Source organism: Pagrus major, chromosome 20, assembly GCF_040436345.1.
Source record: "Pagrus major chromosome 20, Pma_NU_1.0".
Lineage (NCBI taxonomy): Eukaryota > Metazoa > Chordata > Actinopteri > Spariformes > Sparidae > Pagrus > Pagrus major.
In genome coordinates, this window is record NC_133234.1 from 25,594,165 (window position 1) to 25,620,696 (window position 26,532).

Genomic DNA, 26,532 nt, shown 5'->3' on the forward strand with positions numbered 1-26,532 from the left:
TTTATTTTTCATTATTTTCTGACAAAATGGCTGCCAACATTTCTTTTTGTTTTCAATGTTCCCTGCAGGTGTCCACTGCTGTTTGTGATTAAAGAAGAGGTACCCCCTGAGTGGAGCCCCAGCCAGGACCAGGAGGATGTAGAGCCCCTACACATAAAAGAGGAACAGGAGGAACTCTGGACCGGTCAGAGGGAGAGCAGTTTAACAGGCTGAAGGAGGCTGTTATCACCATGTTGCCATTTACTGCTGTCACTGTGAAGAGTGAAGATGATGAAGAGAAACCTCAGACCTCACAGCTTCATCAAAGCCAAACTGAGGACAACAGAGAGGCAGAGCCTCCAGCCAGCAGCTCAGCAACACAGATAAAAACAGAAACTGATGGAGAGGACTGTGGAGGATCTGAACCTGCCAGGAACCGAGAACCAGGTAGTCATCCACAGCAAAATACTGATGACACCAGCGCAAAACCATTTGACTGTGGTAATTGTGGAAAAAGATTTACACGACAGGGAACCCTGGAAACACACATGCGGGTTCACACAGGAGAGAAACCATTTGGTTGTGATGTCTGTGGGAAATGTTTTACACAGAAGTCAAGCCTCAAGACACACACGAGAGTCCACACAGGAGAGAAACCATTTGCTTGTGATGTTTGTGGGAAAAAGATTTTCCTTACAGGCCAATCTCAGGTTACACAGGAGAGTGCACACAGGAGAAAAAATATTTGCCTGTGATGTTTGTGGGAAAAGTTTTGGAGATCCAACAAATCTAAAAACACACCTGAGAGTTCACACGGGAGAGAAACCATTTGGATGTGGTCATTGTGGGAAACAATTTACACAAAAGGGAAGTCTTCATACACACATGAGAGTCCCACACAGGAGATAAACCGTTTGGTTGTGATGTTTGTTGTAAAAGATTTACACAAAAGGCAAGTCTGAAGTCACACATGAGATTCCACACAACGGAAAAAAGATTAAGCTGTGATGATTGTGGGAAAACTTTTAAAGAACAGGGAAATCTTAAGGCCCACATGAGGGTCCACACGGGAGAGAAACCATTTGGTTGTCATCTTTGTGGGAAAAGATTTACACAACAGGGAAATCTGACGACACACATGGGACTCCACACGGGAGTGAAACCATTTGGTTGTGATGTTTGTGGGAAAACATTTACACAACAGGGAAATCTGAAGACACACATGGGACTCCACACCGGAGAGAAACCATTTGTTTGTGATGTTTGCGGTAAAAAATTTGCAGTACTGGCAAGTCTGAGGACACACATGAGATTCCACACAGGAGAGAAACCATTTGGTTGTGATGTTTGTGGTAGAAGATTTACAGTACACGGGGAGCTCAAGGAACACATCAGAGTCCACTCAGGAGACAAACCATTTTGTTGCGATGTCTGTGGGAAAAGTTTCAACCGGCCAACGCATCTCAAGACACACAAGAGAATTCACACAGGTGAAAAGCCATTTGATTGTTGTGTTTGTGATAGAAAATTCACACAGAAGTCAAGTCTCAAGGCACATATGAAAACCCACTCGAGGTAGAAACTGTACAGTTAATGTTTCATTGCAGTTCGTTTTTGTATTTCTATTGTGTTCATCTTAGAATATGTTAAAAATAACCTTCCTTGATTGCGTACTTTGTCATTGGCACAAAAAATATTGATAGTGGTTCTTTCTCATCCAAGTTTTAAGATTTCTAAATGCTAAAGTTGGAGGCAGCTGGGCATTATTGTTTTGTTCTTCCAGACTCCACTCACTAAAGATGTATTCAGAGTCACAGGAATCATGAATGGACCATGAGAACATAAAGACTCATGATGGCAGCCGTTCATTGGAAATACAAGTAGTTTATGGGTGCAGATTTTCTTTGTCATTCCTCATTGAGTGGTCTTCCCAAAAGTATGAATTGAAGATATAATGTGTAGCTTTTCTGCATTAAAATGTCTAAAAACAACTTGGTCTTTTGTGATTTGTTTCATTGAGTTGTGTAATTGCATAATCCCAAATTATTCCAACAATGTTCAAACAGAGAAATCTACAAGTTTACTCAAAGTAACGGCAGAGGTGGTAAGTAATGTAGTTGAGTTGATACTTCAGGCATCTATACTTCACTTATGTATTTACTTTTTGGACAGCTTTTGACTTTTCCTCCCTACATTTGAATACAAATATTTGAACTTTCTCCTTCTTACATTTTCAAAACTGAGGGAGACTGGAAAGGGGAGAAAAGGCGTGTTGGTGTCTTGTATCTGCAGAGACACTGCAGCCCTCTGCTTGGATTTTCTTATTTTCTTAGTTTGTTGCTGTGCTCGGGAAATGAATTATGCTCTGCCCAGCTACCTCACACCCAGGAATGAACAAAACAAACAAAATAATAAATCAGGTGAGCAGTGTCCCTGGCTCCAGAAGGAACAGCCACTGCAGCTGTGCTCCTATATTTGGTTTGTTGATTATAATGCAAAGAGAAACTGAACTGAACTGCCACTGGAGTCGTAGTTACTCATTCCTCCAGTGTGTGTCCACAATGTACACACCGTTTATAAATGAGGCCCCTGTTTGCTTGTTTCTCTCGTGAGATCTGGCAACTCTCGCGAGACAGTACGAGATCCAAGATGGCGGCGCCCGGCTGCGAGACTTTTAGCTGTTCAAGCTTCACTCCTCCGACATAAAAACCTTTGTTTCTTTTCCATTTTTCTTCATCTGCTGTTCCTCCTTCACTACAAACCGGACTACAACCCCACGACACCCGGAACAAAACATCGACGGGTGTTTTTACAGAATCTGGATCATGAACAAGGACGATACAGTCGGTGCGGGGAAAGTCAACTCCACTCCGGGCAACAAAAGACAAAGTTCGCCCTCCAGCTCAGGTACACCACCACACACCTCTCCCACACCTGCACCTGCTGCACACAGGTAAGCGACAAAGGCTGTGTGTGAGAGCTGAAGGCTGTCCAAACCCAAAATCTGTGACACCACAGCCTGTTAAATCTCCACATCTGTGATCTCTGTTCACGGATCCAGTTTGCATTTTCACATAAATCAGCATCGTATCAGTTTGCTGCTGTTTATAACTCACCTGAGCAGACCTGTCCCCCTCAGACTACTTTAATACATCAAATACATTAAAGTCAAACACAAAGGAAAGAAAGACAAGACAGTAGTTTCCATTATTGATGTGTCACATATTAATTATTCACATCTGAATCCTCACATCCCTCTGACCACAAGTTTTTGTGTATTTAAATATTTTACAGGCCGAGTTAAATTAGTCCAGTGTTAATGTAGACAACAGTTATTTATTGTGTGCTGTTAATAATATGAATGTGGGCTGTTTAGTCTCCACACAGCATGTACTCGGTTAACAGAATAGCCTAAACCTTTAAAATCAGGTCGGCCTATTGGTGATCTCAGGGGGATTTTGCTAACAGGGGGTCACCTACTGAGCGAACACCTCCATTGATCAAACTATAACAAGTATAAAAATGACTTTTTATGCCAAAACCAAACTTAACTTTATAATATGTAGCAGTTCTGCATTAAAATATATGGAAATGATCAGACATTTCTTCTACATTTTGTTGAATTGTTTACTGAAATGATCCAAAATGTTTCAAATGATGTTCAAAGCCAACGAAATCCAAAATTGTATTCAAGGTTAGTGTAAAGAAGATTTCATATCCTCTCATGTATTTATTTTAGATCTGTCAAAATTACACGGTTATTTTGCGGAATTAATTATAGATAAAATAATGCGTTAAAACAACACAGATTAATCTTTTGCTTTATGATGCCCTTTGACCGTCACGTTCCACAGTAGCTTTGTAAACAAGATGGAAGCAGAAGACAAAAAGTAGCATGGTTTTTCTTTATTTTTTATTATTTTCTACATTGTAGATCAATACTGAAGACATCCAAACTATGAAGGAACACATGGAATTATGTAGTAGACAAAAAAGTGTTAAACAAACCAGAATATGATTTATATTTTATATTCTTCAAAGTAGCCACCTTTTGCTTTGATGACAGCTTTGCACACTTCTGGCATTCTCTCAATCAGATTCATGAGGTAGACACCTGGAGTGGTTTTCAATTAACAGGTGTGCCTTGTCAAGAGTTAATCCATCATAACTTTAAGACATGAAGGTCAGTCAATCCGGAAAATATTAAGAACTTTGAATGTATCCTCAAGTGCAGTCGTGAAAACCATCAAACACATGATGAAAACTGGCTCTCATGAGAACTGCCCCGGGAAAGGAAGACCAAGAGTTACTTCTGCTGCAGAGGATAAGACTCAGAAACCCCAAATTAACAGCACCTCGGATTAGAGCCCACCTATATTCTTCACAGAGTTCAAGTAGCAGACACATCTCAACATCAACTGTTCAGAGGAGACTGCGTGAATCAGGCCTTCATGGTCGAATTGCTGCAAAGAAGCCACTACTGAGGAAGAACAAGAAGAAGAAGAGAAGTGTTTGGGCCAAGAAACACAAGGAATGGACATTAGACCAGTGGAGATCTGTACTTTGGTCTGATGTGTCCAAATCTGAGATTTTTGGTTCCATCCGCCATGTCTTTGTGGGACGCAGAAAAGGTGAGCGGACCATCATTTGTTTTTCAACAGGACAATGACCCCAAACACACCTCCAGGCTTTGTAATGGCTATCTACCAAGAAGGAGAGTGATGCATCAGATAACCTGGCCTCCACAATCACCCAACCTGAACCCAATTGAGATGGTTTGGGATGAGTTGGACCGCAGAGTGAAGGCAAAGCAGCCAACAAGTGCTCAGCACCTCTGGGAACTCATAGTTTGGATGTCTTCAGTATTGATTGTAAATTCTGTGAAAAGAAGGTGTAAAGACTACCTTGCTGCTCAGTACCATCACTATAATTGAGCATGTTCTTGTCCTGGATCCTCTGTGGGAATTACTAATTTTCATTGGAATTGATTCTTTGAGGAATTGATTCCTTGTACCAAAAAAAAGTAAGTGGACTCATCTTGTCCTGGATCCTTCTGAGAACTCCATCTTTCATGCAACTGATTAGTTCTTTTTGATTTTTAATTTGTTATTCATTTTCTAGGAAATGTCTCCCAACATTTCTGTGTGTGTTTCAGTGTTCCCCTCAGGTGTCCAGCAGCTGTTGGTGATTAAAGAAGAGGTTTCTTCTGAGTGGAGCCCCAGCCTGGACCAGGAGGACGTAGAGCCCCTACATATAATAGAGGAACAGGAGGAACTCTGTACCGAAGAGCTGAATGGGCTGGAGGAGGCTGACATCAACAGGTCATCATTTACTGCTGTCACTGTGAAGAGTGAAGATGATGAGGAATATCAGTCTTCACAGCTTCTTCGAAGCCAAACCAAAGACAACAGAGAGGCAGAGCCTCCAGCCAGCAGCTCAGCAACACAGATAAAAACAGAAACTGATGGAGAGGACTGTGGAGGACCTGAACCTTCCACAAACCGAGATCCAGATAGTCATCCGCAACCAAATACTGATGACACCAGCGCAAAACCATTTGACTGTGGTAATTGTGGAAAAAGATTTACACGACAGGGAACCCTGGAAACACACATGCAAATTCACACAGGAGAGAAACCATTTGGTTGTGATGTCTGTGGGAAATATTTTAAACATAAGTCAAGCCTCAAGACACACACGAGAGTCCACACAGGACAGAAACCATTTGCTTGTGATGTTTGTGGGAAAAGTTTTGGAGATCCGGCAGATCTAAAAACACACCTGAGAGTTCACACGGGAGAGAAACCATTTGGATGTGGTCATTGTGGGAAACAATTTACACATAAGGGAAGTCTTCATACACACATGAGAGTCCACACAGGAGATAAGCTGTTTGGTTGTGATGTTTGTGGTAAAAGATTTACACAACAGGGAAATCTGACGACACACATGGGAGTCCACACGGGAGTGAAACCATTTGGTTGTCATCTTTGTGAGATAAGATTTACACAACTGGGAAATTTGAAGAAACACATGAAAGTCCACACAGCAGATAAACCGTTTGGTTGTGATATTTGTGGTAAAAGATTTACACAAAAGGCAAGTCTGAAGTCACACATGAGATTCCACACAACGGAGAAAATATTTAGCTGTGATGATTGTGGGAAAACTTTTAAAGAACAGGGAAATCTTACGGCACACATGAGGGTCCACACGGGAGAGAAACCATTTGGTTGTCATCTTTGTGGGAAACGATTTACACAGCAGGGAAATCTGACGACACACATGGGACTCCACACGGGAGTGAAACCATTTGGTTGTGATGTTTGTGAGATAAGATTTACACAACTGGGAAATCTGAAGAAACACATGAGAGTACACACGGGAGATAAACCATTTGGCTGTGGCGATTGTGAAAAAAGATTTGCACACCGGGAAAGTCTGAGGATACACATGAGAGCACACACAGGAGAGAAACCATTTGCTTGTGATGTTTGTGGGAACAAATTCATCCAGCGGGGACATCTTCAGTCACACATGAGAATCCACACAGGAGAGAAACCATTTGGTTGTGGTAATTGTGGGGAAAGTTTTAAAAGTCAGGGAAATCTGAAGAGACACATGAGAGTACACACAGGAGATAAACCGTTTGGCTGAGGCGATTGTGGAAAAAGATGTACACATCAGGGAGGTCTGACGAGACATATGAGTATCCACATGAGAGAGAAATGTTTGTGATGTTTGTGGGAAACGAGTTGCACAGTATGGAAATCTGAAACACATGAGGGTTCACAATGTAGAGAAATTTGACTGTGAGGTTAGTGGTGAAAGATCTAGTTAACATGAAGACTCAAGACACATTAAAGTCCACTCAGGTTAGAAATGTGTCAGGTGGAAGGCGTGTATAGTCTGTACTTGTTTGTATTTCTCTTATGTTTATGTTCATTGTCTAAAGAAATCCCTCCTGGGTTTCTTTTTTGTCTTTGTCATGTTCGCCATAAAAAATAAAGAACAGTGACAAGAATCTGTCTGACTGTAAGTTTTTATAGCATGTGCAAATGGGTTCAAGTATACAGATTCAAGTGAGCATGAAAGGATGTGAGCTGTCACACAACTGTCACAAATAACTGACAGAGTCGATGCTCAAATCAGGAATCTGCATCTGCCTCATCTTAACCACAGGTTCCTGTTTAGCTGGGGCCATGACGGCAATCACTGCACAGTGTAGAGGAACTGAGTCAGACACAGTGGTTTCCACTGTCTGGTGCCCATTTGACATATTGCAACAGTGTGTAAGACAGATCAAACAGTTTAAAACACTTTGCCATTAATTTCTCCCCCTTTGAGTCTCTCTGTACAGCGCTCACTCAATTAAACATTTTTAACCGAACATAAAATGTAACAAAATCATGAACAAAAAAACATTGTAAAACTCTTAGATTCATATGAGAGTAATGCTGAAATCTCAGGTGTGCCTCTGTGCTATCTGTATATCCTGTATTTATTAGTAGTGTTGTTTATATGTGGAAATTGTGTGAATGATACTATTATAGTCTGTGGAGTCATCTGCCATGTTTGTGTAATCCTTCACATATAATTGATTGACATTTGTGACCTTATTCAGTCGCTTGTCGCAATGACTCCCTGGAGAAACTTGAATAAATCGTAAAAAAATTTCCTCATCCATGAACATTTCTGCCTGTGTCACGTCAGATAGATTTTTATTGGCAATGGTGGTCGTTTAGATCCCTAGTGACAGAGCCGACATATTCTGTGTTCAACCATAGCTGTATAAAATTAGAAATATCTGTTTTTGAGATTTGTAACACAGATTTGGGTCACAGAAAAATGATGTTATCCTGCTGTTGTCATGTGATCAGACTGCACTTCAGCAAATCAGTCCAGAGTGCAATTAAAATGATGCAGTTAACTGAATTTTGAAGGTTTGTTGAGAATAAAGACTGGAGATTTAGAGGGTAATTAGGAAAAAAACAAAAAAAAATGCAAAGACTACCTTGCTGCTTACTACCATCACTATAATTGCACATGTTCTTGTCCTGGATCCTGTATTGAAATTATTATTTTTCAATGCATTGGAATTGATTTACTGGGGATTTGATTCCTTGCACCATAAAAAAGCAAGTGGACTCATCTTGTCCTGGATCCTAACATTTCTGAAGAGAACTCCATCCTTCACATAATCGATTAGTTGTTATTGATTTAAAATTCATTATCATGAATTTTCTAAAAAATAGCTGCCAACATTTCTGTGTGTGTGTCAGTGTTCCCTTCAGGTGTCCAGCAGCCATTGGTGATTAAAGAAGAGGTTCCCCCTGTGTGTTGCCCCAGCCAGGACCAGCAGGTCCCAGAGCCTCTGCACATAAAGGAGGAACAGGAAGAACTCTGGACGAGTCAGGAGGGAGAGCAGCTTAATGGACTGAAGGAGACTGATATGTCCAGGTTCCCATCCACTGCTGTCACTGTGAAGAGTGAAAATGATGAAGAGAAACCTCAGACCTCACAGCTTCATCAAAGCCAAACTGAGGACAACAGAGAGACAGAGCCTCCAGCCAGCAGCTCAGCAACACACATAAAAACAGAAACTGATGAAGAGGACTGTGGAGGATCTGAACCTGCCAGGAACCGAGATCCAGATAGTCATCCACAGCTAAATACTGATGAAAAGGCTTCAGACTGTTCTGAGACTGATGTCAGTTCTGGTGAGTGGCAAGAACCTCTGTCAGATTCTGGACCCGAAACTAAAGAGAGTGACAGTGGTTGGGAGGAGACCAGGGCACCTCAGTCAGGTTTAAATGCTCCGAAATATGTGGAAACTCCTGGAAGTGATGTGGGATGTAACGCTGGGAAAAGAGTCCACAAAGGAGAGAAACCATTTGGTTGTGATGTTTGTGGAAAAAGATTTACAGAACGGGGAAGTCTGAGGAGACACATGAGAGTCCACACAGGAGTGAAACCTTTCAGTTGTGATGTTTGTGGGAAGAGATTCATCCAGCAGGGACATCTTGAGACACACATGAGAGTCCACACAGGAGAGAAACCATTTGGTTGTGATGTTTGTGGAAAAAGATTTGCAGACCGAGAAAGTCTGAGGAGACACATGAGAGTCCACACAGGCGCGAAACCATTCGCATGTGATGTTTGTGGGAACAGATTCATCCAGCAGGGACATCTTAAGTCACACATGAGAGTCCACACAGGAGAGAAACCATTTGGTTGTGGTTACTGTGGGAAAAGCTTTACAATTCAGGGAAATCTGAAGAGACACATGAGAGTACACACAGGAGATAAACCATTTGGCTGTAGCGATTGTGGAAAAAGATTTACACATCAGGGAGGTCTGAAGAGACATATGAGTATCCACACGAGAGAGAAACCATTTGGATGTGATGTTTGTGGGAAACGAGTTGCACAGCATGGAAATCTAAAAAAACACATGAGGGTTCACACTGTAGAGAAACCACTTGACTGTGAGGTTAGTGGGAAAAGATCTAGTCAACGGGCAAGACTCAAGACACATTAAAGTCCTCTCAGGTTAGAAATGTGTCAGGTGGAAGGCGTGTATACTCTGTACTTGTTTGTATTTCTCTCATGTTTATGTTCATTGTCTAAAGAAATCCCTCCTGGGTTTCTTTTTTGTCTTTGTATGTCGTGTTCGCCATAAGAAAATAAAGAACAGTAACAAGAATCTGTCTGACTGTAAGTTTTTTATAGCATGTGCAAATGGGTTCAAGTATACAGAGACAAGTGAGCATGAAAGGATGAGAGCTGTTACACAACTGTCACAAATGACCTTTATGGTACAGAACCGAACAAACTGCGAAGTGTGAGAAGCTTGCAATAAAGTTCACTGAAGATAAGTCCATCTGAAGAGCATTTTTAATGTTTTCCCACCGTAAGTTGTTATTGATTTACAATCTGTTATCATGAATTTCCTAGAAAATGGCTGCCAACATTTGTGTGTGTGTGTTTCAGTGTTCCCTTCAGGTGTCAAGCAGCCGTTGGTGATTAAAGAAGAGGTTTCCCCTGAGTGGAGCCCCAGCCTGGACCAGGAGGACCCAGAGCCTCTGCACATAAAAGAGGAACCGGAAGAACTCTGTACCGAGGAGCTGAATGGGCTGGAGGAGGCTGACATCACCAGGTCATCATTTACTGCTGTCACTGTGAAGAGTGAAGATGATGAGAAATCTCAGTCTTCACAGCTTCATCGAAGCCAAGCGAAAGACAACAGAGAGGCAGAGCCTCCAGCCAGCAGCTCAGCAGCACAAATAAAAACAGAAACTGATGGAGAGGACAGTGGAGGATCTGAACCTTCCACAAACCGAGATCCAGATAGTCATCCACAGCCAAATATTGATGAAAAGGCTTCAGACTATTCGGAGACTGATTTGCAGAAGAGTGCAAACGCTGGCGAGAAACCATTTGGTTGTGATGTTTGTGGGACAAGATTTAGCCATAAGAAAACTCACAATAGACACATGCGAGTCCACAAAGGAGAGATACCATACACTTGTGATGTTTGTGGGATGAGATTCACACAGCAGGGGAATCTGAAGAGACACATGAGAGTCCACACAGGAGAGAAACCATTTGGTTGTGATGTGTGTGGGAAAAAATTTACCTTTCAGGCAAGTCTTAGTTCACACAGGAGAGTCCACACAGGAGATAAACCATTTGGTTGCGATGTCTGTGGGAAAAAATTTACATTTAAGGCAAATCTTAGTTCACACATGAGAGTCCACACAGGAGAAAAACCATTCGGTTGTCATGTTTGTGGGACAAGATTTAGCCATAAGAAAACTCAGGATAGACACATGAGAGTCCACACGGGAGAGAAACCATTTGCTTGTGATGTTTGTGGAAAAAGATTTATACAACAAGGAAATATGAAGAGACACATGAGAGTCCACACAAGAAAAAAAGCATTTGGTTGTGATGTGTGCGGGAAAAAATTTACCTTCCAGGCTAAACTTAGTTCACACATGAAAGTCCACACAGGAGAAAAAACATATGTTTGTGGGTAAAGGTTTTCAGATAAGGGCTTTCTGACAGTTCACAGAGGTTCACAATCATTTGATTGTGATTCATTTATCGACACGAGTGATGAGTTTCGACACTGGATAGAAACCATATAGTTCTGATGTTTGTGGGAAAGAAGTTGCAGAGCAGGGAAAGCTGAAAAAACACAAGAGCTCACATTGCAGAGAAACCGTTTGGCTGTGGGGTTCATGGGAAAGATACACACAACAGGCAAGTCTCAAAACACATCAAAGTCTACTTGGGTTAGAAACTTCTCAGGTGGAAGGCATGTGTTTTCTGTTCTTGTTTGTCTTTCCCTTGTGATTATGTTCATTTTTAAAATAAGTTATATTTTTGTCTTTGTATATCGTGGTTGTCATCTGAGAAATAAAGAACAGTAACAAAAATCCGTCAGTCTGAGTGTTGATCTGCTACGTAGACTTTCAAAGGGACTAAGGCCCAATCTCATTCCCAAGTTTTAGTCCTACCTCACATTTTCAAGTGAACTCCGTGCCCCTCAAAACAGTTACAAAGGGTAGTTATTGAAATCCCTGCTTATGAAAAGGGTCAATCCTTCAAGACCCCCACACATCATCAGTTCATGTTGGGCAAAGGGTGCATTGGGCCTAAGTCCACTTCTGCTTCTTACTGTTGCTCTCTCATTAACACTAATGGCTGAGCTTTTATTTACATCGATCCAGTTTCCTCACAACATTTTACAAATTGTTTTTTTAATGTTAATTTTCTCTCTCAACTGCACCTCCACTGGCTCGTCGATAAGCAGTGTAATTTCATATTAATGCACAAATACTCACCTGCACTCCTCAGGGCTGCGTTAATAAAAGCTGTGATGTTATCACCACACATTTTTGCAGGAATTCCAAATCCTGAGATTCTTTAATCAGTACTTTAGGGACAGCACCTGCATCAGCACCTCCATCTCTGCTATTTTTAAAACATAAACAATGACAAGGCAATATCTCTTTCCCTCACGAAAATCCATTTGCAACTGATCGAGAGATTTTTCTGGAGGTGGATGTGCACTCTGAGGCACTGAAGCACCCTCACCTGAGTTGTTAGAAGGACAGCTCGCACACTGTTGGCAACATTTTGTGGGGAAATTAGTAAAGCCTCTTGTGAACCAAATCAGATCAGATCAATTGTATTTATATAGCCCACAATCACAATCACATCGCCTCAATGGGCTTTAACCAGTATCTGTTCATTTCCTTACACATGCCCCTTTTGGGCACATGATCTCTCCCATGCTCCAAATTAGTGCAGAATGGAAATAGATACTTTGACACACATGGTTGTTGTCTAACCCATACCAGTCTCTATCTCTGACTATACAACCTGCTTTCTTTGCCTTCATCTGGAGTAGGGAGGAAAGTGTCGGGGTTAAGAACAGTATAACTGTTCACTGTAATGTTTGTTGTAGTTGTAGGAGAACTGTATTCTGTCTCGACCATCTACCTGCTGACAAATGAGCCATTTTCTGTTCAATCAAAATCACTGTGACTGCATGTTGTACCAGAAGAGTCAAGTCTGAGTAGCTTGTGATGCCATTATAGCCTTCTCAGCAGCAGTTATTGTTTGGGGCAGACTCACGTTGATCACAAATTCTCTTTTTATTTCTCATACCATCCTGTCTTTTATCTGTTATCTGGGGCTGTCAATTGAGATATCAGTTGATCACATCAGCTGGTAACATCCATCAAATAGCACAGTGGTAACCTAAATTCCAAAAGTATTCTATAAAAATATTAAAACATATAAATTAATACAGCCTCTTCTGATTAACCCATATCAATTTCAGGCTTACATCAACAACTTCTGGGTTAAGTACCACCCACTTCTGTCAATTTAAAGACAAAGGAAAAAAGAGCAGTCAAGGAAGTTTTTTTATTACACATTTCAAAATAAACAGAAGAGAAAGCAAAAATAAGATGCAATGAAACATTGGAAGACAGCATAAAACACAGTTTCCACATTTTTCACAGCAAAGCATTACAATTAAAAAGTTTCTTTCCTGAGTGGACTTTCAATTTCCCTGTTCTGTAACTCTTGTACCACAAATGTAAGAACGAAATGGTATGTCTCCTGTGTGGGCTCGCATGTGTTTTTTCACACTTCCCTGTTGTGTAAATCTTTTACCACAAACATCACAGATATATGGTTTCTCTCCTGTCTGGACTGGAATGTGTGTCCCAAGATTTTTCTTTTGGATAAATCTTTTCCCGCATGAAACAAATTACTGGCTGGCAACAAGTCAAAATATTTTATAAATAACCAGGAAGAGTCACAGCTCCAGTGTCCATGGCTTAAAACTAACAGCGTTCATTGCCTCTGTTACTTTCTGTCATTCTACCCGTTTCATTTTGTTGCTTTTGCCAGAACTTAGGCCTCCAAATAATGTTTTCTCCTTTAAATTTGCTCGACCATTATTTCTAGTTCACAATCTGTAAAAATTGCAAGTCTATTTAAGTCTATCTAAGTTATATATATATATATATATATATATATACATATATATATGTATATGTATATATATATATATATATATATATATATATATATATGTATATGTATATATATATATATATATATATATATATATATATATACATATATACACATATATATATACATATACATATGTATGTATATATATATATATATACATATATATACATATACATATATATATATATATACATATATATACATATACATATATATATATATATATATAGTAAAGTATAGTAAAGGCATTTTGACACACTGTAAGACATAGTCAGCAACGAAGCAAGTTTTTTCACACACATGAAAAAGACTTATCAAAATACAATGGGAATACAAAGCATAATGAATCTATTTTACAATAAACCCTGCAACCGAACACTTCTGTCCTGAATGGACACTCATGTGTGTCTTCAGAGTTCCCTGTTGTGTAAATCTTTTACCACAAACAACACAACCAAATGGTTTTTCTCCTGTGTGGACCCTCACGTGTCTCCTCAGACTTCCCCTTTCAGTAAATCTATTTCCACAGACATCACAGCCAAATGGTTTCTCCCCTGTGTGGACTCTCATGTGTTTTTTAAGATTTGTGTTGAGGCTAAATCTTGTCCCACAAACATCACAACCAAATGGTCTAACTCCTGTGTGGACTCTCATGTGTGTAACAAGATTTGTCTTAAAGCTATATCTTGTCCCACAATCATCACAGACAAATGGTTTCTCTCCTGTGTGGACTCTCATATGTCTCTTCAGACCTCCCTGATGTGTAAATCTTTTTCCACAATCACCACAGCCGTATGGTTTCTCTCCTGTGTGGACTCTCATGTGTTTATTCAGATTTCCCTGTTCTGTAAATCCTTTTCCACAATGACAACAACAAAATGGTTTCTCTCCTGTGTGGACTCTCATGTGTGTCTCAAGATGTCCCTGCTGGATGAATCTCTTCCCACAAACATCACAACTGAATGGTTTCACTCCTGCATGGACTCTCATGTGTCTCCTCAGACTTCCTCGATCTGTAAATCTTTTTCCACAAACATCACAACAAAATGGTTCATCTCCTTTGGGGACTCTTGTGTGTGTCTCAAGATTTTCATCACTTCCAGGAGTTTCCATATATTTTGGAGCATTTAAACCTAACTCAGGTGCCCTGGTCTCCTCCGACCCACTGTCACTCTCTTTAGTTTCAGGTCCAGAATCTGACAGAGGTTCTTGCCAATTATCAGAACTGACATCAGTCTCAGAACAGTCTGAAGCCTTTTCATCAGTATTTAGCTGTGGATGACTATCTGGATCTCCGTTCCTGGCAGGTTCAGATCCTCCACAGTCCTCTTCATCAGTTTCTGTTTTTATGTGTGTTGCTGAGCTGCTGGCTGGAGGCTCTGTCTCTCTGTTGTCCTCAGTTTGACTTTGATGAAGCTGTGAACACTGAGGTTTCTCTTCATCATCCTCACTCTTCACAGTGACAGCAATGAATGGGAACCTGGTCATATCAGCCTCCTTCAGCCTGTTAAGCTGATCTCCCTCCTGCCCGGTCCAGAGTTCTTCCTGTTCCTCTTTTATGTGTAGGGGCTCTGGGTCCTCCTCATCCAGGCTGGAGCTCCACTCAGGGGAAACCTCTTCTTTAACCACCAACAGCTGCTGGACATCTGCATGGAAACATTGAAACACACACAGAAATGTTGGGAGGGTTTTTCTAGGACATATAAAAAACACATAGGAAATGACTTAAAAAATGTAAAAGATGGAGCTCCCTTAAGACATGTTTGGATGCAGGACAAGGACATGTGAAGGTAGAAGTAGTGAGCAATGAGGTACACTTTAAATATGTTTTTCCACAGACTGAAAAATGTCCTTATCGGTCAAGATAAATTTCTTTCAGTTAAAATAAAATAAAATAAATCAGGAATACAGTCTAAACATTCTTAATTTAACTATTTTAAGCTGGAAATGGCAGATTTGTAATGGAATATTTACAAAGGTGCACAAAGGAACATTTTCAGCAACCATCACTCCATGATCCAGTTAATTGTGTTAAAAGGCATTTGATCACTAGAAAAGTGTTGTAGAATTGTGTCAGCACACCTGAAAACTGCTTTGCTTTTCATTAATGAAGCAATAAACTTGGCCTTCCTCAGGCTAGTTGAGTATCTGGAGCATGAGCATTCATGAATTCGATTATAGTCTTGGCAGAAAAAAAAGCACTTTTTTGAAACTCGACAGTCTGTGTTTTTTTCTTCCTGAGAAATGAAGGCCATTCCATGCGAGAAATTGTCAAGAAACTAAAGATGTCATACAATGGTGGGTACAACTCCCTTTTCCAAAAGGAAAATGAAAGAACACACTTTTTTTTTAATCAGCACGTTGTTCGTCCCTCGATTTTGTTTGAGAAAGGCTCATCAGTGATATTTGGTCAGACTGATCCTGTTTTATCACCATATTATCAGCCCTGTCAATCATTTGGGGAAAAATCAGTGGTTAACCTACTCTCTGAAATGTGCCCTTTCATTTTCTGGAGGCATTCCTTCATCATAGGTCACACAACGTAGAAATGTTTGGTTTTAGTTTGTTTCTCCATCATCTCCCATTGACTTCAATGTAGCTGTCACCACTGTCTGGCCTCAAAGGAGGATTTGTTGGCTCTTTTTTCAACTCGAGAACTTGAGAACTATCCCTGCATTTCCATACTACCACCACATTAGTACGTCCCAATATGAAGTATGTAAAATGCAGTATGCCACAAAGACCAGGATGTCCCACTACATCCGGTCGCATTTTGCAGTATGCGAGCCATCATGCTTTTCTGGCTCTTCTGATTCTGACCCACAATCCTCTGCGCAGCATAAGATACGTCACATACGTCACGGTGTGTCACGTAAATATAAACAAAGCAGAGAGCACAAACACTTGTGAGCTCACTGACAGATGACAGACACCGGGATGACAGCTGAAAGCACGTTTCAGTGTAAGTACCACGGTCTTTGTACTCCAGAGTTTCAAGCTAAGGCTGCGATGGATATCAGAGCAAGAGAGTCAAAGTTCAAGTCTGTCATCACGAAGTAGTACGTCCCCATTGTATGAATACGGCATGCAACAGTGTGTAGTGTGGTGCAGGAGCTGCGGATGGTGTTGTACCGGAGCTGGAGACTGAACCCGGTCGGAGTCTTTTGTCCTCGTTCATGATGCAGAATCTGTTAAAACAGTCGTAGATGTTTTGTTCCGGATGACCCGGGGTCGTTTGCTGTTGTAGTCCGGTTTACTTGACTCTGAGAAACAGTAGCTGACGAAAAATGTAAAACAAAAATGCTTAAATGTTCGAGGAGAGAAGTTTGTTTACTCGGTAATGTAGTAGGTGGGGGGCGCCATCTTTGATCTCGCGCTGTCTCGCGAGAGTTACGTTCACACGGGACGATGCGAGATCCAAGATGGCGCCCCCCTGCCAGTAGATTAATAACTATCCAAACTTCTCTTCTCGGACACAAAAACCTTTCGTGTCTCTTCTTTTTGTCTTCATTTGCCGTTTCCCTTCTTACTCCAGAACCGGACTACAATATCGAAGCACCTGGACCATCCGGAACCACACAGCGACGAGTGTTTTAACAGAGTCTGCATCATGAACAAGGACAGTACAGTCGTCGCCAAAACGGGTAAAGCCAGTTCTTCACTTGCTGCCACATCTGGCTTTTACAATTAAGCCAAATTGAGCAATATTCTTACCTATGATGGTTATGTGTGCACATATATCTAACATATGAATAAAGTGTATTATGTAAAACGTTATAATTTCCAGAATACGTTAATTCTACATTATGTTTGGTATGAAAACCTTAACTAAGGTAAAAACATCAATCACTGTCATGTGTGTTAAACGTTTTATTTATACTGAACTATGTTTTGTATGTTGGCAACCAGCACAACATACTAAAGTCTCACCATGCTTGGGACATGGAGTATCAGGTGAGAGACGTAACATTAGAGTAAAACATTGTATGTTGAGGAAGTTTGTCAGTTTCACTGATGGTGTTACTATTTTAATGTCTACACAGCATTAAATGTCAGTCAGAAGCACATTTCTACACTGAATCTTAAATGATTTATGAGCGATGCACATTATCACTTTGGTCTACATCGGAGCCATTACTTCCCTGCGTATAATCTTTTAATTTGATTCTGGTTTGTGAAGCACTTTGTAGTGCGGTTGGCTGATGAATAATGCCGTCCTCTATCGCCGAAGGCTGACAGTCATTGATTACTGAGCCCTGACCATCATGACTTAAAAGGCCCCACTAAGGCAGGAGTTGTTGTTTGTGATGTGTGGTAGAGGAAATAAGAAGTGTGTTGCTGCTCGGTGCATTAAAGCTGTAAATGGCCAAATCATGCATAGCACTGTTCTGTTTCTTTTGAATCACTGATGAAACACAGCTGGTTAAACTGCATTGTGCTTGTTATTTTCAGTTCTTGAGGTCCAATGAGTGGTGGAGCGGGCACAAGTATCAATATGCAATCAGGTGTTTAGGGGCATTTCTAACCATTTATGGATAAATGTGAGCTTGTTCACGTGAGCCAGTTTCCATGATGATTAAGATTTATAAATCAGAATCAGGCGTAAAACAGCAGCGGTGGATGAGAGGCTGTAGACAGGGCAGATTAAATATTACTGTCTACATGTTTAAATGTTTGTGCTTGTTGTCCCAAACTTTTGAGTGGTGAAGACTACATCCCTGCTCACTAATTGTCATTGATGGTTGCACCATCCAGATAGTAACATGTTCTTGTCCTGATTTCAAACATTACTTAAGGGGACTCCATCTATCACATTTTTAATGTTATTATTTTTTTAATGAATTTCCTAGAAAATCCCTGCAAACATTTTTTTGTATGTGTTTTAGTGTTCCCTGCAGATATCCAGCAGCTGTTGGTGATTAAAGAAGAGGTTCTCCCTGAGTGGAGCCCCAGGCTGGACCAGGAGGACGTAGAGCCCCTACACATAAAAGAGGAAGAGGAGGAACTCTGGACCAGTCAGGAGCAAGAGCAGCTTCATGGACTGGAGGAGGCTGATATCACCAGGCCATTTATTACTGCCTTCACTGTGAAGAGTGAGGATGATGAAGAGAAACCTCAGACTTCACAGCTTCATCGAAGCCAAACTGAGGAAAACAGAGAGGCAGAGCCTCCAACCAGCAGCTCAGTAACACAGATAAAAACAGAAACTGATGAAGAGGACAGTGGAGGATCTGAACCTGCCAGGAACCGAGATCCCGATAATCATCTGCAACCAAATACTGATGAAAAGGCTTCAGACTGTTCTGAGACGGAAGTCAGTTCTGATGATTGGCAAGAACCTCTGTCAGATTCTGGACCTGACACTGAAGAGAGTGATGATAAATACTGTGGAGTGAAGAAAAAGGTAAATACACAGACGAGAGTCAACACAGAAGAAAAAACATTTGGTTGTGATATTTGTGGGAAAAGATTTACACAACAGCGTAATCTCAAGCCACACATGAGAATTCACACTGGAGAGAAACCTTTTGACTGTGGTGAGTGTGGAAAAACATTCAACCAGCAGTCTCACCTTGAGAGACACATGAGAGTCCACAGGGGAGAGAAACCATTTGGCTGTGATGTTTGTGGAACAACATTCCGCCTTAAGAAAACTCTTGAGAAACACATGCGAGTCCACACAGGAGAGAAACCGTTTGGCTGTGGTGATTGTGGGAGAAGATTTAGAGAGCAGAAACGTCTAAAGACACACATGAGAGTCCACACAGGAGAGAAACCATTTGGTTGTGATGTCTGTGGGAAAAGATTTACACTACAGGGACCTCTGAAGACACACATGAGAATCCACACAGAAGAGAAACCATTTAGTTGTGATGTTTGTGGGGCAAAATTTCATCGTAAGACATATCTTGATACTCACATTAGAGTCCACACAGGGGAGAAACCATTTGGCTGTGATGTTTGTGGAAAAGGATTTAGCGTTCAATCAAATCTTAAGAGACATATGGGAGTCCACACAGGGGAGAAACCATTTTGCTGTGGTGATTGTGGGAAAAGATTTAGAGGGCAAAGGCGTCTGACGTTACATATGAGAGTCCACACAGGAGAGAAACCATTTAGTTGTGACGTGTGTCAAAAAAAGTTTACAGAGCAGGGAAGTCTGAAGACGCACATGAGACTACACTCAGGAGAGAAACCATTTGGCTGTGATGTTTGTGGGACAAGATTTAGCTTTAAGTCAAGCTTTGAGACACACATGAGATTCCACAGAGGAGAGAGACCATTTGGCTGCAGCGAGTGTGGAAAAAGATTTACAGGAAAGGGAAATCTTAAGAAACACATGATTGTCCACTCAAGAGACGAACCATTTGGTTGTGATGTTTGTGGTAAAAGATTTAAAGAACAGAGAAACCTGATGAAACATGAGAGAGTACATTCAGGATAGAACTGTTCAGTTGCAAGGTTTTTGTGAAATGGTTTCATAGTCCTTTATTGTGTCATTGTGTTTGGATTAACCTTCGCATGTGGTTTTTTAAATAATGTAAAAAAAAGAAAAGAAAAACACGGTTGATGACTTTTTCTTACATTGTGTCTTTGCCACAAAATTTGTCATTAACATCATAGTTTTCTGATGGCCCATCCACAGGCTGTCCGGCTCATTCGCATGACAATACAACCACTAGTAGGCGTTGTACGTCTCAGTTTAAATTAGTACTAATGCCATACATCATGGCAGCAGCATGGTGGCACAGTGGCTAGCATTGTTGCCTCACAGCAAGAAGCTCTTAAGTTTCCAGATCAGAGTTTCTGATTTTATATCAAACATGTCAGTGGTTAAATCAGTTTGCTAAAAGGATCGAACATAATTTAGCTTACAACAGCCAATGAGTGATCACGTAGACAAGAGACCCACTCTCTGTTCCCTCCTCTCTCTCCGGAGCCATTCGGATGATTGATGTGTCATGTTACCAATGATATTTTAAATCTGGTATTATACAGTTTAAAAGGGTTTTCTAACTTGGAAATTATGCAAGTTTTTGTATTTCTTTGCATTTTACTCTTTGTATAGGCTGTTTATCCACCCAATCACTTGTCTTTGACTATTTTATATACACAAAGTTAGTGTAAATAAGGAAATAAAGAACTATAATGAGTTTATGTCTCTGTTATTCTCATGCAGGGGTATTTTGAAGTCACTAAATGGGTAGATTTTTTTGCAAGGTGCCTTAGAAAAACATTAAGCTTAAGTGTTAAGTGTTCATGTCTTGTGATGTCAAAAAGTGATGTAAAATTCGGACTTGGACCGTAGAAGGCAACACAAGGCTTTGGAGCCATAATGTTTTCCAGCTAATGGGGGCAGGTACAGGTCATTTACAGACTTATTTTTGTATTTTAATGCAGGCGAGAAAAAATTATAAATATTTCAGTGTCTTCAAATTCAGAGCCAGAAACTGTGCCTATACTCCAAATGGTTCAACAACTAACTAGAATTTATGTAGAACTTTTCCAGAATAGGCATTTTAGGATAATTTTACATACATTTTCACAAATGTTAAAGGTTTTTCCTCATCCAAGTTGTATGGTTTCTAAAAGTTATGAGTCAAAGGCAGCTGGACATTATGTTTTTATTTTTAGACCAGAAAAAAAACAAAAACAGGAAGAAATAGAAAATACAGGTGAACGTATTGATTATGATCCGCTGACAGCAAGGATTATTTTTGCACTGAAAACGTAAGGCTGCCTGCTCATATTGTGGTTCAGCATGATTCACGGTTACACAGAGCTACTGAAACACTTCTGGATATGTATTCTGATAATAACTATCAGGGAAAAGAGAGTGTCTGCTGTTATTGGCTGTGCCTCGTACCTCGCTACGACCCAGCCAGATATTTTAGCCTGCTAGATATCAAGCAGACGTCGGCGACAAGCTGGCATGCTGTCCCTGAGCTCCTGGATCGGGTCTTTGAACATTTTATTAATGCTGACGGTGAGTTCCAAAACCTGTCAGGGACAGCAAGATCAGGGCCAAATTATTGTGTCAAATTGGCGTTAACTGAACTTTCAACTCACAGATAAAACAAGTGTGTATTGGTTTGTATACATAATGCCAACAAGAATCCATGTGATTATCTACACAGTGAACAATTCTCTGTAATTAGTATCAGCTTAAATCATTCTTACAATATACAGCAGGCTGGCACGTTCTCTTTTGGCCAACAAACTATTCTTAGTTTTGAACACGAAGCTGTTAGCCGATAAGGTAACCATGTTTTTTTTTAATGAATTTAAGCATGTTTGATTTCCCCAATTGTTTTTGTATTTTGTTTCATTTAACAAACTGCTGATAATAAAAATCACACCCCCTCAATTCATGATCCACAGGAGGAGAGAGCATCCTTAAGGGAGGGTACATCTGGTATGCAGGGCCTCTCTGTCTTCCTCTCCTCCTGTCTTTCACACTCTCTTTGCAGTAACACCCTGGAGCACAGATGGACCACATGACCTCTACTTCTTCGGTTTCTTCTCCATCGTCACCATGTCGGAGAATTCTGCAAGGCAGGGAGGGAAACATGAAGAGACGGATGCAAATGGTTCAGTGTGGTGAGGTTGGGAGCTGCATTAGGGTTGTTAGATTTTAGTTTTTGCTTCATGTGAGTATGCACCATCTTAAGAACTAGAAGCAACTGCAGTATATTGACATTATGATGACAGAACCTCTACATTATGCTGAGTTGTTTAGTTGTTATCAAAGCCTTTTAAAAGTCACTGACATGCTTTCTATTAACTTTCTATTGTCTGACAAACACAAGATTCAGCTTTGTAAAGCCTGACGTTAGAGACCCATTTTACCCTCAGATATGAAGAGTTACTAACTGCTGACCCTTAGTGGTGACTACAGGCCAATGCACCAGAGAGTGTAAAATGTAAAAAACCTTGCCTCTATAGTTGATGCGTCCGTCTCCATCAGTGTCAACAGCCTGGATCATGGCCTCCACCTCCTCGTCAGAGAGGGGAGCTGATGGGGTCGCAGTTGGCACAGTTGACAGAATGTATCTTTGGAAAAAGAAATGAGCCGGAAATCTCAAGTTAATGACCAAAGCTATGTAGGAAATCTTTTTATATTCCCAGTTCTACTAGAAGTACTCCTGATAAAGTAATAATAAGAACAAGAATTGTATAATAAGGAGTTTCACATGCAGGTCTATCCAGAGACGAGCAGCACTGGCATTAAAGTATTCGTTTGGTAGAAACAAACGTTTAAGGGATAAGTTGGACATTTTCATTAAAATGTGGATGATAAGTATTATATAAAACATCGGCCTTATCCTTTAAGTAGTAGGGCTCATACTTGATCTCATTCCACTCTATGTAGCCGCTGCCGTCTTTGTCGAGCATCATGAAGGCCTTCTTGATGGCATCTTCTCGTTGCTCCGAGGTCTTGAACTGCCTCATGTGCTCCAGAAACCTGCTGTAGTGGAAGTTTCCTGCAGAGAATCACAAAAGATGACGTCAGTAAGTGAGTTCATCATCATGACTCACACGTGAGCACATCCTCATTCATCATACCTGTCACTTTTGATTAATGACTGCCATCTCTCTCTCTCACACACACACACACACACACACACACACACACACACACACACACACACACACACACACACACACACACACACACACACACACACACACAGAGCGTATCACCCTGTGATGTCATCCCCAGAGGCATGCGGTCGATGTCCTGCTCTGTGAGAGAAGCGCCCATGGCCACAGCCATCTTCTTCATCTGTGGTCGAAAGTCGTCCTCCATGTTCTCCAGGTGCGTCCTGAGCTGGATAACAGGAATATGATAGTTCAGCTGTTAGTGACTAATTATAAAAGTGTAAGGAAGACTGACACCGGCAAAATTGAAATAAATAAAGAAATAAAAAATGACTCAATAAATAAATTAAGATTCCATTAAATAAACCTAAAATAAAAAATAAAAACCCATGGCATATAAAATGAGACATCAAACGTCAATTCTATTTTATTTTGTATCTCATTATATTTTGCTTTTTGCTATTTTCCTTATTTGTTTACTTTCACTTTTACTTTTCCATTTTATTTATTCATTTATTTTTTATTTATGTATTTTTTTCTGGATTATTTTTCTTTTTGCATTTCCCCCTATTTATTTATTATTATTATTATTTATTATTATTTTGACATTTCTTATATGCATTTCTGCTTCATTATGCAAATGAGGGGGCTGTCATTCAAAGTGTGTCATGGGATCAACTTTTCACATATTTATTTTTCTCATTTTTCGATCCTCCATATTACTTAAACTGATTCCTACATGTCTTATTGACATTTTACTGCACCAGCTATCAGTGGGAAATATTGTAATTTTTAATCCATTATGTTTATCTACAAGCTGCCAGTTACTGGTTACTTTTCATAATTTAATTGTACATTCCAAATATAAGTATTTGAGAAATAATTTTGGGAAATACATGTAATCAGTTTCCAGCAGACTTTGTTGACAAAATGAATACCACTCTCATGCCTGTACATTAAATATGAAGCTACAGCCAGCAGCCTTTTAGCTTAGCTTAGCATAAAATGTACTCTAAACAACACTTAATGTTTTATGGAGCAGTTATAAGACCAGTGGTTGCCAGGCAACTGCTCCTGGCTTCAGCAACCTTCATCTCTGCCAGAAAGCAAAATAATAATTTCTCTGAATGTTGAACTATACTTTCCTTTTTTTCTTTCTTTTCCTTAATTACTTTGTTTATGTCGTTCCATTCTTTTATTTCCGTCCTTTCTTCTTTTTTCTATACTCCTTATTTTTCTCCCTTTTTCCTATGTGAATCAAGGGGTCATGTTGTTTTCTGTTTGATTAAACTATTCCAGTGTAAATACTATCAAAATGTTAAATAACACACACAAAATAAAGTGGAATCTAAATAGGCAGAATTTCTCTTGGTGCACAATGTCTACTGGAGTGGACCGATGTATGTTCAGTCACAAACAAAAACACATGAGAAAAATGTTATAAAAACCTCTATAAAAGTATTTCTGATACTAAAGGTAAATCACTTCATGCATTTCCTGTTCCCTCCACCATTTTGTATTTATTATGCCATATCTCAAAATGATGAAGATATACAAAGATAGTAATCAACTGGAGAAAAGGACCTGCGGTGGCTGGAACATGACACTCCAGCTTGAATAGTCAAAAAATGTAATACCTGCTGATCACCCGACAATGACTCCTGGTGACAAACCAACAAGCTCTTCTTTCTTTAATTTCTTGGCAGATTTAGAAGCTTGTTAATCATCGCTGGCACCAAACGTTGCCCACTCCAAATTAATACAACCTCGATCACTTTGTTAAGTGATTAGTCATAGCTGGGTTACTCATTCTGGGGCAGGTCACAGATATTTTGGGTCTCTGTCTTACTAATATCTGTCAACACTGATCTCAGAGGACATGTCACGTCAGTATGTGAGTATCAATGATGATGGACTGCAGGTTAGCATTAGCATGTATGCATGCAGAATGCTGCAGAGGGTGAAAGCAAACAGAGTACTACTCTGAGTGTTGCTGCGTTTCCACTGGTTGTTTCATCATTCCTCTTCTCTATTCCCCTGCCCTCAGTTTCACACCAATATTTGCACTTCAAGAACTCTCTTATCAAGATGAATGTGAGCATTTCCTCACTGGCTAGAGGTTATAAAGACGCACCATGAATCAGACAAGACCATTCTGCTCTGAATTTACAAGTTTCTAAAGAGAAAAAGACAGAAATTGAACCACAGCTCATTTACAACTTTTACAAATTAGCTCCATGACAGCAAAAGAGCAAATGAGTCTACTACATCATGCAAAGCAACTCTGAAAATATTGGAAATCATTACAGACCAGTCACCAGGTTCATCCAATCTACCAATTTCCCCTTCAACATATCCTGTCCAGGGCTACTCACCAGATTCAAGGTTTCCTGGTACAGCTGACCCTCCCCCTCTCTCTGTCTCTTATATACTGGAAGGGTGTAGCCACCAGTGGCCTTGCACCTGTCTTACTCGGCCCGCCGGAGCCATTCCCCATGAAAGCCTTGGCTCCTTCTGCTGCAGACAGCACACATCTCTCCAGATGTACTGGAACAAGACCCCACATTTGGCCTGTTGATGGGGTTGAACTGGAGGACAGCCACCCTTTAGAGGGGTTCAACCGCAGGCCAGCCTTGGCACAGAGCTTGAAAGTTTTGAGCGATATTTCTGCAGTGGAAACTGCAAATCATAAAAGTGATTCTTGAATAACTGGTGGTCGCTGTAGAACAGCAACTTAACAGCCACCAATAACTGTTTTTTTCCCCCGAATATATTTGAGTTGAGGGGACACGTACTGTGCAGTGTTTTCACTTATCCCTCCTCAAGCCAGCAATCATCATTTCAATAAAAAGATATTTGGCTTCTTCTCTCAAGGTTAGATGTGAAATAAACGGCTCAAAGCTTTGTAGGAGACTAAAATCCCAGCCTGAGCCAGACACACTGCACTTCTGCCAGGGCCCCAGAGTGTCTGAGAGTCTGGCACCAAGTCAGAGACAGATTTACACCAAATAGCCCAATCAGAGCCTCAGGCTTTCTCTTGCCCACCCATCTAATTTATATTTCTATCTTTATCTATCTGTCTCTATCAAATTTTAAAGGAATGAATCCCTGTCTGTCTGTCTATCTGGACATGAGCCAATTTGGAAATCTGGTTGTGTCACATGCATAAGATACTATCTCCAAAGATTTTCTTCTCTCTAATCTTAAACATGAACCCACCGCAAGATTTTAGAATAATGGCACATCACACACTACGGATAAAGTTACTGTACCACCTCACCTGATCCGTCTCACGTGATTTCAGGGAGAAGCAGAAGTAAACAAAATGGAGTTAAGTGTGGTGCAACAACATGCTGTAGTGTGTAGTGTAGTGTTGCAGCGAGAAGG

The 26,532-nt window shown here is 40.4% G+C and overlaps 5 protein-coding genes across 7 annotated transcripts; 3 read left to right on the plus strand and 2 right to left on the minus strand.

The window, feature by feature from the left end:
* The first annotated feature begins 851 nt into the window (after positions 1-851).
* Positions 852-1,940, plus strand: LOC141015112 (uncharacterized). The gene has a single exon (XM_073489035.1). It carries the CDS (start codon positions 950-952, stop codon positions 1,556-1,558), a length of 609 nt encoding a protein of 202 aa, XP_073345136.1. The 5' UTR covers positions 852-949; the 3' UTR covers positions 1,559-1,940.
* A 683-nt stretch (positions 1,941-2,623) lies between these two features.
* Positions 2,624-11,383, plus strand: LOC141015110 (uncharacterized). 3 transcript variants are annotated; one of them, XM_073489031.1, is made up of 2 exons: positions 2,624-2,886; positions 9,973-11,383. In XM_073489031.1, the coding sequence occupies exons 1-2, from the start codon at positions 2,805-2,807 to the stop codon at positions 11,019-11,021; spliced, it is 1,131 nt and encodes a 376-aa protein (XP_073345132.1). In that variant the 5' UTR covers positions 2,624-2,804; the 3' UTR covers positions 11,022-11,383. The 3 variants fall into 3 exon arrangements, with proteins under 3 accessions (XP_073345132.1, XP_073345131.1, XP_073345130.1); XM_073489030.1 differs by lacking the exon at positions 9,973-11,383 and adding an exon at positions 8,262-9,809; XM_073489029.1 differs by lacking the exon at positions 9,973-11,383 and adding an exon at positions 5,135-6,848.
* A 2,507-nt stretch (positions 11,384-13,890) lies between these two features.
* LOC141015235 (uncharacterized) lies at positions 13,891-16,720 on the minus strand. Its single transcript, XM_073489189.1, has 2 exons — positions 16,675-16,720; positions 13,891-15,188 (listed from the first exon to the last, which is right to left on the minus strand). The coding sequence occupies exons 1-2, from the start codon at positions 16,718-16,720 to the stop codon at positions 13,891-13,893; spliced, it is 1,344 nt and encodes a 447-aa protein (XP_073345290.1).
* Positions 16,721-17,025: 305 nt separating this feature from the next.
* LOC141015108 (uncharacterized) lies at positions 17,026-20,695 on the plus strand. The gene is made up of 2 exons (XM_073489028.1): positions 17,026-17,186; positions 18,429-20,695. Exons 1-2 carry the CDS (start codon positions 17,153-17,155, stop codon positions 19,985-19,987), a joined length of 1,593 nt encoding a protein of 530 aa, XP_073345129.1. The 5' UTR covers positions 17,026-17,152; the 3' UTR covers positions 19,988-20,695.
* A 1,352-nt stretch (positions 20,696-22,047) lies between these two features.
* On the minus strand, positions 22,048-23,353 carry LOC141015273 (parvalbumin-like EF-hand-containing protein). Its single transcript, XM_073489233.1, has 4 exons — positions 23,248-23,353; positions 22,892-23,027; positions 22,481-22,596; positions 22,048-22,091 (listed from the first exon to the last, which is right to left on the minus strand). Exons 1-4 carry the CDS (start codon positions 23,351-23,353, stop codon positions 22,048-22,050), a joined length of 402 nt encoding a protein of 133 aa, XP_073345334.1.
* Between the last annotated feature and the right edge of the window lie 3,179 nt (positions 23,354-26,532).

Bases quoted from the DNA above. Each gene is read 5' to 3' on its own strand.
- LOC141015112 (XM_073489035.1), top strand. From the start codon at position 950: ATGAGATTCCACACAACGGAAAAAAGATTAAGCTGTGATGATTGTGGG.
- LOC141015110 (XM_073489029.1), top strand. From the start codon at position 2,805: ATGAACAAGGACGATACAGTCGGTGCGGGGAAAGTCAACTCCACTCCG. The intron at 2,887-5,134 runs GTACACCACCAC...TGTGTGTTTCAG, and splicing joins AAGTTCGCCCTCCAGCTCAG to TGTTCCCCTCAGGTGTCCAG.
- LOC141015235 (XM_073489189.1), bottom strand. From the start codon at position 16,720: ATGAACGAGGACAAAAGACTCCGACCGGGTTCAGTCTCCAGCTCCG. The intron at 15,189-16,674 runs GTACAACACCAT...GTTTCCATGCAG, and splicing joins GGGTTCAGTCTCCAGCTCCG to ATGTCCAGCAGCTGTTGGTG.
- LOC141015108 (XM_073489028.1), top strand. From the start codon at position 17,153: ATGAACAAGGACAGTACAGTCGTCGCCAAAACGG. The intron at 17,187-18,428 runs GTAAAGCCAGTT...TATGTGTTTTAG, and splicing joins TACAGTCGTCGCCAAAACGG to TGTTCCCTGCAGATATCCAG.
- LOC141015273 (XM_073489233.1), bottom strand. From the start codon at position 23,353: ATGGAGGACGACTTTCGACCACAGATGAAGAAGATGGCTGTGGCCATG. The intron at 23,028-23,247 runs GTGATACGCTCT...GATTCTCTGCAG, and splicing joins TCTGGGGATGACATCACAGG to GAAACTTCCACTACAGCAGG. The intron at 22,092-22,480 runs GCAAGGTTTTTT...CCTGCCTTGCAG, and splicing joins CGGACGCATCAACTATAGAG to AATTCTCCGACATGGTGACG.